This window comes from Geotrypetes seraphini, chromosome 5 (genome assembly GCF_902459505.1).
Source record: "Geotrypetes seraphini chromosome 5, aGeoSer1.1, whole genome shotgun sequence".
In the NCBI taxonomy this organism is placed as follows: Eukaryota; Metazoa; Chordata; class Amphibia; order Gymnophiona; family Dermophiidae; genus Geotrypetes; species Geotrypetes seraphini.
In genome coordinates, this window is record NC_047088.1 from 69,629,362 (window position 1) to 69,643,008 (window position 13,647).

The following is a 13,647-nucleotide window of genomic DNA, read 5'->3' on the forward strand; positions in this document are numbered from 1 at the left end:
ATCATGAATATGGTGAAACCACAAATAACATGGTGGGAGACCTGGCCTTTTTCTGAAGGAGAGGCAAAACATGGTGAAGAAAGTGCTGGGAATCAGCAATATCTCTATGAAAGCTGATGTAATTTGGTGGGAGGAGCCAGCAAGCTAAAACCCGTAAATAATCGAAACTGCGAATGCTGAAACTGTAAATACGGAGGGAAAAATGTATATCAAACCCCTAAAAACAAACGCTACCTCTGCTGCAGCATTTCATGCCGTCTCGAGGGCTTTCTAGCTTTTATCTTTAACAAATTTATGAACAAAAATAGTATTTCATTATTAAGCACTTATCAAACCTAGTACATTTTATGAAATAATCTCAGTATCTCAACACGTAAGGCTCCTAAGAACCTATAATGGCTACATTTAAACCCCAAACCTGTTATCACATATCTTATCAAAATTATACACATGCTAACTCAAACCAAATCAAAAATTATACCAATTGCACCCAACACTTACTATAAAATTCTTCAACAAACTCCTCAAAGCACCTGATAAAGACAGAAGCACTCACTTTTCACGTGACATTTCTATGCACCAAACCTTCCTATCCATACTCGCAAACAAATTAAAAGTAGTCCAGATTGAACTAAAAACAAAGCAATAAAAACACAACTAATGAGTAAGATCTAAAATTATGTTTCCAATTTTGCCCAATTCTTTTAAATAGAAACTCAACTGCAGCAGAATTGATTGAGGCCCAGCTTTGTACTGGATTGAAGGGTGTTTATCCAATGTTGTTCAAGCCACAATTGTAGTGCTCTATTGCTGCCTCTACACTTCCCCCTCCCCATTCGTGGTTTCCCTACTCGCGATTTCACATAATCGTGATTTTTTTTTTGGGGGGGGGGGAGGAGGGGGGGAAAAAAACCCTATTTTTGTCTTCCCCCCGGCATCCTGGCCTTACCTGGTGGTCTAGCTGGTTTTCGGGGCAGGAGCGATCTTCCTACGCTCCTGTCCCGTGCAGATAGCCATTAGGAAATGGCTGTGGGGAGTTCCCCTAGTCTCTCGAGAGAGATTAAATGAGCTTCTGAAATTATATAGGAATCTTATCGTATAATAACTGTCCACAGCAGTAATTTCTGCAGGGCTTTGACCATTTATTGTTTTTTAAATTCTGATCCTGAAGTAGTAGGTAGTGAAGACGGGCTCAAAAATGCCTTAAGATTATGATTATGGTACACAGAATAAGCAAATAGAGTTTCCCAACTCTTAAACAAGCATAGATCATATATATGTTCTGATGTTTCATTAAACTTTGTTTCAATTTTACCTGATAAAGGAGAAAACCTCTCTATATAAAATAACATTCTGATTTGTCATTAAAAAAAAACCTCTACTAGGCTTATGTTCTAACAGGTATCGGTTACTACAGTAGATAGAACTATTACAGCTTTGTTAAATAATCACAATGAGATATCCTCTAGAACAGTGGTTCCCAACCCTGTTCTGGAGGACCCCCAGGCCAATCGGGTTTTCAGGCTAGCCCTAATGAATATGCATGAGAGAGATTTGCATATAATAGAAGTGACAGGCATGCATATCTGCTTCATGCATATTCATTAGGGCTAGCCTGAAAACCCGATTGGCCTGGGGGTCCTCCAGAACAGGGTTGGGAACCACTGCTCTAGAAGACAATTATTTGGACAGTTGCTTATACTGAAACTTAAAAACCCTTGAATGATGTACAATTATATCTGTAGCTCAAAAACTGTGAATAAAAGGTAAACTCTTCAAGAATTAGAGAAGAATGATATTGGAATGTAGTATAGCATTACTGCCTGTGTGATATACTGAAGTTATAAATCGTATCATCAATCAAAGCTCAATAGCAAAAAATAAAATTACACGGTAAACTGAATTTTGTCATGACAGCTTTTGAGCCACAAACAATCCAAGTCTGAGTCATAACCCTGTCATAACATGAATATATTACTGATGTACCTGTTCCAGGCAAGAATTTTTTTTTTTAACACAAGCATCAAAAATTCAAAGTGTTACCTTACAATTCTTTCCTTTAGTCCTACCAGACCAGTCTAAAACAAATGAGTTGTCCCTCCACCAATGGAAGGAGACAGAGAAACAAAATAATCCCAAGTGAAATCACCCCTTAAAGGAATAGTGCAGCCCTAGAACATTCAGTATGTCAAATAGCAAAGAAGGGAAAATGATAAAACCAGAGGACACGAATCAAGGTTGTAGAGTAGTAGACTTAGGAGTACACTTCTCCCTCCGTATTCACTGTGATAGGGGATTAACAAAACAGCAAATACAGAAAAACCGTGAATAACTTTTTCATGTTATTCGCTGTTTTCTATCAAAAACCATCATGAATATGGTGAAACGTGTTGCCAGAGGTTATGGTAAAAGTGGATAGTGTAGCTGGTTTTAAGAAAGGTTTGGATGGGGGGCGTGGCCGTGCAGAGCGCAGGGAAGACGTGTTTCCCCTGAGCTCCGCTGTTCTCCCTCTGCACCGGCCCTTTTGAACGAAATTCTTTACTCGAAAATACCCCAAAATACTTCATAACCAGCCAGCAATTATATGGACAAATTTGTCCATAAAGGAACCCCGGAGATGGCAACTAGAGGCGGCAGAAAGGAGCGCGAAAAACCGAAGTCGGGAGTGGGGGCCGAAGGCAAAATGGCGGGCGCTCCGGAGACCGCGGAAGCCACGTGCGAGGATATGGTCGCACGAATCACGGAGGCGGTGGTTCTGGCACTGGGGACTAGGCTGGACCAGGTTACTGAATCCCTGGCAACACTCTCAGCCTCTGTGACTACCTTTAATAACCGGGTGACTGAGGTGGAGCAACGAGTAAGCACTACTGAAGATTCCCTTACTACGGTGCAGGAAGAACTGCGCCAGCTCAAATGCACAGTCCAGAGCACATCAGACAAGTTGGAAGACCTGGAGAATCGCTCCAGGCGAAATAACTTACGTTTGGTAGGCATCCCAGAGACTGTGCTGGACTCTGACCTACATGCAGTGCTGGAGAAATGGCTAGCGGAGGAGCTGCTTCTATCCTCTACCTTCGGCCCGCTCAGGATTGAGAGGGCTCACAGACTGGGCAGAAAGCAGGAGGGGTCACCTAAACCCAGAATAGTGATCATACGCATTCTGAATTTTGCTCTTAAGGATTTGCTGTTGAAGAACTTTAGACAACGGAAAGAACTCTTATTCCAGAACCATAGGATTCTGCTGTTTCAGGACTATTCGGCGCAGGTGGCAGCCCTGCGGAGAGGTTATTCACCCGTCTGCAAAATCTTGGTGGAGAAACAGTTGCGGTTTACCCTACAATTTCCAGCCAAACTTCGGGTTCTTTACAATGGACAACCTGTAGTGTTTGACACGAGTGCGGCGGCCCGCACGCAGCTGAATGCCTGGTTTCCTGACTTGGCAGCTCGCACCTGAAGGGGCGCGCTGGCTCCTGGCGTCCAGTGACTGGCGGCCTAAGGCTGCTGAAGAACGGGTGAGCCCCTTTCCAGGGCTTTCAGTGGGACTTCCTTGATGTATGCTGTTTCTCTGGCTCTAGGGTCTGTGAGACTATGCTCATATGCTAAGTGCTGGCTTATCAGTACTCACTAGATGGGTTTTTTCTAAGGGGTTCAAGGGCTGAACTCAGTGGGGGTACCTGGGTTTGTTAACTTAGCTGGGATGGGGTATAGACACATTTATGTGTTTAAATTCTGGTTTACTATGTTGTGCTTTAGAGCTGTGATTTTCTGGGGCACTATTTTTCATGGGTCGGGGGAGGGGGACTGGGCCTCTGTAAGCCCCCCTGTTGATGTGGTGGTATTTGGCGGGGGGAGGTAGGGTGGGGATGGGGTGTGAGGGTTCTGGGAGGGGAGGGAAGGGAGGGGATGTGTGTGGTGCTGACGTGGACATGGATGAAAGGGGATTGGATGGTTGGTTGCTAGGGGGAGGGCTGGGACTCCTGGCAACGGTTTCCTTTACATGTGGTTTGAAAGTGGACATGAATTTTGTGTGGGATGTCCCCTAAGAGAGGAGTTCGCTGTGTGACGTGGAATGTCTCGGGAATCAATTCTCCTATTAAGAGGACTAAGATTTTACAACATTTAGCAAGACACCAGGCAGATATTGTGGGGTTGCAGGAGACTAAACTTAGTGAAGCGGAACATGGTAAATTGAAAAGGTCGTGGGTAGGACAATGCTTTTCAGCCTCTTCCCCTAAGGCAAAGGCCGGGGTGGCCTTGCTAATACATAAAGCGATACCCTTTGAACATTCTCGAATTATTTCGGATCCAGAGGGTCACTACGTGATAGTTCAGGGCAAGCTCTCCCATAGGCCGGTGCTTTTGGTATCAGTGTATGCTCCCAATAGTGCCCAACGAGCCTTTTACAAGAAACTTTTGGGGATTCTGATGTCCATCTCTCAGACGCCGGAGGTCCCTATGATATTTTTGGGGGACTTTAATTCTGTCTTAGATCCCGTATTGGATTCTGTCAGGGGAGACCTCCGGCCGTTGGGTAGATCTGACAATGGGCTACTGGCGTGGATGGATGCTTTGAATTTGGTGGATGTTTGGAGAACTTTGCACCCTGATGAAAAAGACTACACACATTCTTCTAGAGCGCATGATTCTTCATCTAGAATTGATTTTGTCTTCCTGTCTCGCTCTTTCTTTTCAGCAGTATATACCTCAGAAATAGGTGCGCTGGTCATTTCTGACCACACTCCGGTGTGGATGGATGTGAACCTGACAGGGGGCCAACAGGGTGGAGGGGGTAAATGGAGATTTCCTGTAGCATTGTACTCAGACCCTGAATTTAAAACTTTCCTTGAACAACAGTGGCGAGATTATGCAGAATTCAATGGGGAACATATTGGGGATGGATGTCTCTTTTGGGAAACAGCTAAGGCGGTGCTTAGGGGTGCGGTGCTGGCATACTGTGCTCGTAAAAAGAAGATGTTGGCGGCCAGGATTCTGGCCCTTGAGCGCAAGGTTAGGGAGAGCAGGCTTTTGGCCCTGCGGTCCCCTACGGGATCTCATAAACGGGAATTTCAAATGGCGCAGTCGGCGCTCCATGCCCTTTTACATGAACGTGCCCAAAAGACCCTCTTTTACTATAAGTATAGGTTACATCGCTTTGGCAACAAGCCGGGTAAAATGCTGGCTCAGTTAACTAGGGCGCGGAGGGGATCCTCCTCCATTACCTCTCTCAGGGAGGCCGGGGGACGACTAGTGACAGCACAATCCCACTTAGAACGGCTTTTTGTTACATTTTATAGCACCCTTTACTCGGCGGAGGTGGTGGATAAGGATGTTCCGATTCAAGACTACTTAGACTCTCTACCCCTGCCGAGCCTTTCAGAGGAGGATAGAGACAGTTTGGCCACCACAATTACTCGGGAGGAGGTATTGGGGGTACTAAAGACTCTCCCTCTCTGTAAGTCCCCGGGCCCGGACGGCTATAGTGGGGAGTTCTATAGGATGCTCCAAGGCTATGTGGCGGACCCGCTGCGAAACTATTTTCAACAGTCAGTGGACGGGGGACAGTTTCCGATGGGATCCAATCGGGCGTTGATAACAGTTCTACCTAAACCTGGCAAGGACCCGCTTCTGGTGGAGTCTTACCGCCCTATTTCGCTCATCAACGTTGACTTAAAAATTTTGGCCCGAATAATGGCTAATAGACTGGCCCCTATGATTCCCTCATTGGTAGGGGTGGAACAGGCGGGTTTTGTGAAGGGGAGACAGGCAGGTCATAATGTCCGTAAGCTCTTGATTGCACTAGCCCATTGCGCTTCCCAGGAACAGCGAACTTTAGCCATTAGTTTTGACTCCGAAAAGGCCTTTGATCGGGTGGAGTGGGCCTTTCTGTTCCCATTGTTACACCGATATGGGATTGGGGTTTTTTTTATGGGGGCTCTACAAGCACTGTATTCCAATCCGGAAGCTGCGGTACTGGTTAATGGGCAACCATCCTCGGTTTTCTCCCTACGGCGAGGCACTAGGCAGGGCTGCCCTTTGTCCCCCCTACTCTACATCTTATTTCTAGAACCTCTATTATTGGGTATCCGCACCCATCCTTCGATTGTGGGAGTGGAGATGAGGGGCTCATCCTTGAGATGCATGGCCTTCGCGGATGATATCATGGTCCTCCTCACCGATCCGGTTGCTCATCTTTCCCCTTTATTGGACCTGTTTGATACGTTTGGAGCTCTATCGGGTCTGAAGCTTAATGTATCTAAATCTGAGGCTTTACCTATCCATCTAAATATCGCGCATAATTGGTCAGATTTCCCCATGAAGGAGGCCTCTCTACAGGTAAAATATCTGGGAGTTTTCATCCCAGCATCGTTATCTCGCCTATATGAGATAAATGTCCGACCCCTACTTCGGCGGTCTATTGAGAGCCTCCGCCTATGGGGAGCTCTGCCGGTCTCCCTGGCAGGACGAATTTTTTTATATAACATGATGATAGTGCCGTGCTGGCTGTACCTGCTACAGACTTTGCCACTTTGGTTGCGCCGGGCGGATCTAGATGAGTTGTATGGAGTCCTGCGGATATTTTTGTGGAGGGGGCGGCGGCCCCGATTGCCCCTGAGTGTATTGATGCTACCGGAGGCGCAGGGCGGGTTCGGCCTTTTGGACTTACGAGTTTACAATCTAGCATGTGGTATGAGACTGGTCCGAGATTGGTGTTTAGAGAGCTCCTTCTTCCTGACTTTTTCAGTTGAACGAGACTTTTTATATCCGGTCTCCGGGCTGTTCTTGCTGCATGCCCCATCGGCCCAGTTGGACCTATTACAACGGGGACACGTGGTATGGGCATATATGAGACTCATCTGGAAATTGCTTTGTAAGCGTCTGAGTGTACCTTATGATGCCTCTCCACTATTACCACTTATGGGGAACCCCCTGTTCAGCCCGGGTAGTGACAATCGGGTCTTTCGATTTTGGCATTCGCGGGGAATTCGCAGAGTGGGGGATGTTCTTGATGACCATGGTGTTATTATATCCGCCGAGGGACTGGCGTCCTTATATGGGTTAGACCGAGTAGATACGTTTAGTTATGGACAGCTTCGTCACTATATTGCTGGGCTTAAGGGGGCTGACCGATGCGCTGCGGCGGCAAAAAGGCTGGGTCGCTGCCTGGCATTGGGAGAGGATTCTGCTCCGCGCCTGCGTTTTTATGTTATTGAACTGGGGCTATTCTTGTTATCGGAGAGGGCTATCTTCTTGGCTAGGGCATGGAGTGCTGACCTGAACTGCACTATTACACCCAATATACTTTCCCATTGTTTTGGTTTCCTGCGCTCCCTTTCCTGCAATATGATACACAGAGAACAGGAGTATAAATTCTTTCAGCGAATGTACATCTCTCCTCGGAGAGCCTACAGAGCTGGCTTTGCGGAGCATGAGCGCTGTCCCAAATGCTCAATGACTCCCGCTACCCTGGGACATATGTTCTGGGGATGTTCTCTCATACAGGTTTTTTGGAAGCGAGTGTGGGTTTTCTTGTCCTCCATCTCTCTCATGCTCCCAGCATGTACCCCGGAAGTAGCGCTGTTCTACGATGGAGCGGCTCTCTCAAATTGCTCTGGGGGACAAAAATTGTTGGTGTTTAAGGCTTTACTCCTGGCCAAGAGGACCATCTTAATATTTTGGCGGGCTTCCTCTATCCCATCCTTTCCCCAATGGCAGGGGTCCCTATTTGAACTGGCGCTGGTTGAGCGTAGGATGGCGGGGTCCCTTGATGAGGGCAGATGGGCTAAATTTCAGGATGTGTGGGAGGGGTACTGGATGTCCCTCTCTCATAGGGAACGAAGTATACTATTGAATAACTGACAGATGGGACAATGAGGTGGGAGTGGGGGTCCGTGAGCTCTGTCCTTCACAGTGTATGAGCTGGGACGTTGGTCCTGATTTCCTTTCGCATTCTCTTTCTTATTCCCTTTCTTTCTACACTTCATTTGGTATATCCTCATGCCGAGTGTTATGCACCACACGGGTCTGGGTTTGGGTTGGGGTTGGGTTTAGGGGGTTGTTGGGGGGGGGTGTGGGGGTGAAGGAATAGACGGGAGGTTCACATGGGGGGCGGATTGGGGTTAATAATAAAATGCTGTATTGGGCTGTTTTGATGATATGTATACCTGTATCGGCGGTGCTTCTCTGGTTTAGTTTCTGTCTTGGTGTTGCTGCCATATACAAGTTTGATGTTGTACTGTCTGATGTTTTTTATGCCCAATAAATAAATATTATATGAAAAAAAAAAAAAAAAAGAAAGGTTTGGATAAATTCCTGGAGGAAAAGTCCATAGTCTGTTATTAAGACATGAGTGAAGCCTCAGCTTGCACTGGATCAGTAGCATGGAATGTTGCTACTCTTTGGGTTTGGGCCAGGTACTAGTGATCTGGATTGGCCACCATGAGAAATGGCTACTGGCTTGATGGATCATTGGTTTGACCCAGTAAGGCTATTCTTATGTTCTTAAATTGGTTACAGATAAAAGCTAGAAATTCTCTAAAGCAGCATAACGTGAATCAGTCAGTGTCAGGCTACTGCAGCAGAAGATTTTGAGCACAGTTAAGCATGTTAAGTAGACTACACTGTTTGGTTTTATCTATATATAAAAGGGTTGTATCAAATATTTATACCTGATTTCGCCCAAAATACAATATTTGTATTCGCCTGACTAGCACATTTAAATTTGAATACGAATAATCTGGGGCTCTACTGTGCTAAAGCCTACTAAAATAAACACTTGATCGCTGATTTCACATTGCTTTTATTATAATTATTTGTTAAAGTTCAATGCCCATTACTTTGCTAAACAGTAAAATATGCTCTTCGGAACAGCTCTAACATTTTTTTTTTCAAAGTTTAAGAAAGTTTTCTAACCTGTAAGATCAAATTTGGTCAAAGCTTTCTACCGGCAGCTACACTGGCTGCCGATGAAGGCACGCGTAAAGTTCAAATTTGCCTGTTTCTGCTTTAAAGCATTACCGGTACACGGACTTGCCCCCAAATACATTACTGACCTTTTCTCCTTCTCAACCAACAGACACAAGAGAAGTTCACATTCCAACTTTGAGAGGTTGCAAACTGAAAAAACACCATGAATTCCTTCTCTCACACCAAGCAGCATCATGGGGTAAAGACCTAGAACAATTACTTTCGCCCTCTACCTATGAGGAATTTAGGAAACGTCTAAAAACACACCTGTTCCTAAAACATCTTGACAACTGATCCACTTATCTCTTTCCTCTCAATAGCGACCTACTGTCCTTTTGATCACTTTTCTCCTCAACAATGAATTTCCTGTCTAATTACTTCTCTTTCTTCTTCCTCTCTTGAAGTCAGTCAATTGTACCTTTGCTTAATCTTTTGTAAACCGCATAGAACTTCACGGTATTGCAGTATATAAGCTGTTGTTATTATTATTATGAAATTCTGAGGTCTTTTATAATATCAGTACAGTAAGTTTCACCTATTTTCACTCAAAAACAAAATCCACCACTAAATTTATTCAAGTGCGGTTGGTTTAACTCTGAGAAACTCAGTAATTAGTCTCTCTCACAGCAGTGGCCTCAAAAGTTGTTACTTTTTGTTTGCAGTTCTACAACCATTTCATTCTTAAATTTGACAACATAATATTAAATGCATTACATTTGAATAGCTAACTTTTACCCATTTTACACCACCTGAGGAATTTGTATAACTCAATCATATCCCCTTCAACGGTCTCTTTTCCAATCTGAAGTACTCCAACCTCTTTAGCCTTTCTTCATATGAGAGGAGTTCCATCCCCTTTATTACGTTGGTCACTCTTTTTTTTGAACCTTTTCTAAATTCCGCTATATCTTTTTTTGAGATACAGCATATTCCTAGCATCCCATTTACTTTTTTTTCCGCCATAGTCACACACTGGCAGAAGTTACAGAACCCCCCCCCCCCAGCCCCACCCCACCCAGATGCAGTATGCAACACGATTCATGTTCATTTTCTTTATGCTTTTTTCATGCACCCTACATACTTCCATCACTCCATATACAGTATATCCCATGACCTAAGGAGAAGCCATCTAATGAACTAAAACCAAGTCAACACAGCAATGTGCAGACTAGAGAATGACACGGTGACAAAATTCATCACCGTTCCCGTCCCCGTGGATAACCGTGGGAAATAATCCCATTTTATTTTTTAGTGTCTCTTTCAGCCTCAGTCCTTCTACACCAGCATTCTTCAAAGCAAAGATTGAGGGTCAGTGGTTGTGGCCATTCATATTCTGATTCTTCCCTCTCTCCTTAAAGAAAGACATGAAGATGGTTTACCGTGGTTATCCGTGGGGACGGGAACGGTGATGAATTTTGTCACCGTGTCATTCTCTAGTGCAGACCTACCACTGATCTATTTGGCCCTCTACTCATCTTTCTTACCAAACTTGCCACTGAGTGCCAAAGACAGTAGAATATCAATTCCTTCTGGGGGTAATCCTCTCTGTGTGCCAACACGTTCAACAGTGTTTAGGTGCTTCAGCAGAGTATCGTTTCCTTTCAGTTGCACGTGGCCTTCCACTGGAAAGAAAGAAAAGACTCAATCCGGAACAGAAAAATGCAAGAACAATGATGCAAACTAGTAACAACAAAAACCTCTGGACACTTATCACAGAGGTCATGAGCAGATTTCATCTTGAGAAAAGTTATACAATACAAAATGGGAAAGTTTTTCCAACCTGGTACTTTACCCATCCTTTTATTTCCTTGGAAAAGTTCACTTCAAAGAACAGTTGTAATATTCAGAAGTATTTATTGGAATTTATTAACCACCTTTATGAAGAGATTCACCCAAGGCAGTGTACAACAGATATAGTTTAATATAAAGCTAACAATTTTTGTTAAATAGCATAATAATAGTAAAATGACCAAATAGAAGAATAAATACTGTACAATTGAGGCAGACTTGGAAACGGCAGATTATAATCTATTAATTGGACTACATGAAACAGTATCAAATATATGCATTTAATAGTACTGGAGAAGAATCATACAATGTTGGTACAGTACAAAATTATACTATAATAGCATGGAAGACATTCAAACAACACATATGATGCTAATGCTGTTCTTACAATATAATGTACTATGTAGCTAAGGGGCCCAAGTGCAATTGAGATGTATAGAGGGAACAAAATTAATTCAGAATCAACTCGGATAAGTCAATGGTTAACTGAAAGCAAATTATACGTACAGTTGAATAAGATGAGGATCTAGTCTAAGGGTTCCTTTTACTAAGGTGCGCTAGCCTTTTTAGCGCGTGATGCATTGCCAGGCACGCTAACCCCGCACTACACGCCAAGAACTAACACCAGCTCAATGCTGGCATTAGCGTCTAACGCACGCAGCAATGCGGCACGTGCTAAAAATGCTAGCGCAGCTTAGTAAAAGGAGCCCTAAGATACAGACTGTACAGAAAGTTAATCCAAGTACAGAGTAAGAGGATAATCAGTCGCCACATGTATTAAAAGGATTGGGAGAACAGCCAGGCTTTCACCTGCGTCCAGAGGTAGAGGTAATCTTGAGCTAGACATAGCCCCTCTGAAAGACAGTTCCAGATGTAAAACCCCCTAGTGGTGATATGATGCAATTACATAACAATTTAACTACTATATTATAATTAAATGTACGAGATGTTATAATCAGAGTCAGATGTTTACGTTTCTTCTTCAATTCACACCAACACAGCGGTTAAACGTTTAAATATCTGTTTTTGTTGCAACTAAAATTTAAAAAAAAAAAAAAACCATTGAGGGTCAAAGAAAACTAATGGCTAGATTTTCAAAAAAAGCAGTTAAAAACAGCGAGTCATTCTCCAAAAATCGCTCATGCAAATGAGGTTGGCAGAGAGTAGTGAAGACTCGTTAAATTTGTTTGTGCCCATCACTGGTTATAGTGATGGTGGAAGACATTGGGCATCTCTCCTGCTGGCAGGGAGATGTGTCGGTCTCTCGGTAGAGGTGGTGGAGAAAGAGACTGTGTCTGATTTCAAGAAAGCCTGGGATAGTCACATGGGATCTCTTAGAGAGAGGAAGAGATAATGGTTACTGCGGATGGGCAGACTGGATGGGCCAGCTGACCTTTATCTGCCACCATGTTTCTAACAGCCATATTGGGTCAGACCTGTAGTCCATCTAACCCAGTTTTCTGTTTCCAACAGTGGTCAATCCAAGTCACAGGAGCTGGCATAAACCCAAATAGTAGCAACATTCCATAGTAGTGATCCCAGAGCAGGCAGTGGATTCTCCCACGTCTGTCTCAACAACAGACTATGGACTTTCCTCCAGGAGCTTCTCCAAACCTGTCTTAAACCTAGCTATGCTAACCGCTGTAACTAGATCCTCTGACAATACGTTCCAGAGCTTAACTATTCTTTGAGTAAAAAATTTATTTCCTATTTGTTTTAAAAGTATGCCTCCTCTGAATCTATTACATCTAACCTAAAACTTTTCTCTTCCATGATGCATGCTCCTAAAACTCCCCCCCCCCCCCCTTGGATATTCCAACCTGTCAAAATTTTATGAGATGAAACCAAGGTTTGACACAGCAGTAACCCCTTCTGTACTACCCTCCCCACTTTCCTATACTTATTGTAGTTCTACCTCCTTCTTTCCCCTAAAATCATATGTTTGTATTAACCCTTTTCCTTTATAAGTTTACTTAAAATTAAGATTGTAAGCGGCCTAGAATGATCCCCCAATAGGTGGGATAGCAAATATAACACTTGAAATATGGTGGCAAGCCTGAAAGTGTTTATCATCAATACTCAGCACTGATAACATTGAACATCTGGTTATAGAGAATAGCATATGTGATGAGCTGTATTTGTAGGATCCTCACCCATAAGGCGAGTCAGTCAAGTCTTAGCATCTAAAAGAAGTAACACGTATTTGGTGCTAGAGAGGAAAGAAGTTTGTATATAGTTAGCCATGTGTTTCAAGTATGTGTGTGCGTTACCATCAAGTAAAGGAACAGTAAAAGCAGACAATAGTTGTGCCAAAACAGATCTTATTAGTCTTGTCATCTGTGCATCACATCCAGATACTGCTGCAGTTTCAAATACACAGTCCGTGGGGCACATGCGGCCCCTCAGGGACTATTTTGCGGCCCGCAATCTGTCCTCGCCTAAAGCAGGGGTCCCCAATCTGCTTCCCTTCCCACTGCCCTCCCCCAAGCCATTGCATTCGGGGAACAGGCCAGCGCACAAGGTCTTAGCTCTCCCTGCATATCTTCCCCAGCTCGGAGCCGACTAATTCTCGCCACCCGATGTCAATTCTAACGTCGGGGAGTAAGTTCCGGGCCAGCCAATCGCTGCCTGGTTGGCCTGGAAGTTCCTCCTCGACGTTAGAATTGACATTGGGTGGCGTGAATTGGTCGGCCCCGCGCTGGGGAAGATAAGCAGGGAGAGTTAAGACCTCGGCACTGGCCTGTTCCCCGATTGTGGCAGCGGCAGCCTGTTCCCCGATTGCGGCGGTGGTGGCCTGTTACCTGATTGCGGCGGTGGCGTCCTGTTCCCCAGTGGTGGTGGCTTGGGGGAGGGCAGGGAGAAGTAAAGAAAGAAAGGGGGGACAGAGAGACAGAA

General features: G+C 44.5%; 1 protein-coding gene across 3 annotated transcripts in view; it reads right to left on the minus strand.

Annotated features, from left to right (window-relative positions):
* Positions 1–13,647, minus strand: part of CENPI (centromere protein I) — a 113,481-nt gene that overhangs the window by 79,920 nt on the left and 19,914 nt on the right. For 2 of the 3 annotated variants that reach the window (XM_033945336.1, XM_033945337.1), the window contains one exon: positions 10,449–10,586. The exons of the other annotated variant lie outside the window; for it this stretch is intronic. In XM_033945336.1, the coding sequence (XP_033801227.1) occupies positions 10,449–10,586 (138 nt within the window). The remainder of the gene's footprint in view (positions 1–10,448; positions 10,587–13,647) is intronic. 3 annotated transcript variants of the gene reach the window in all.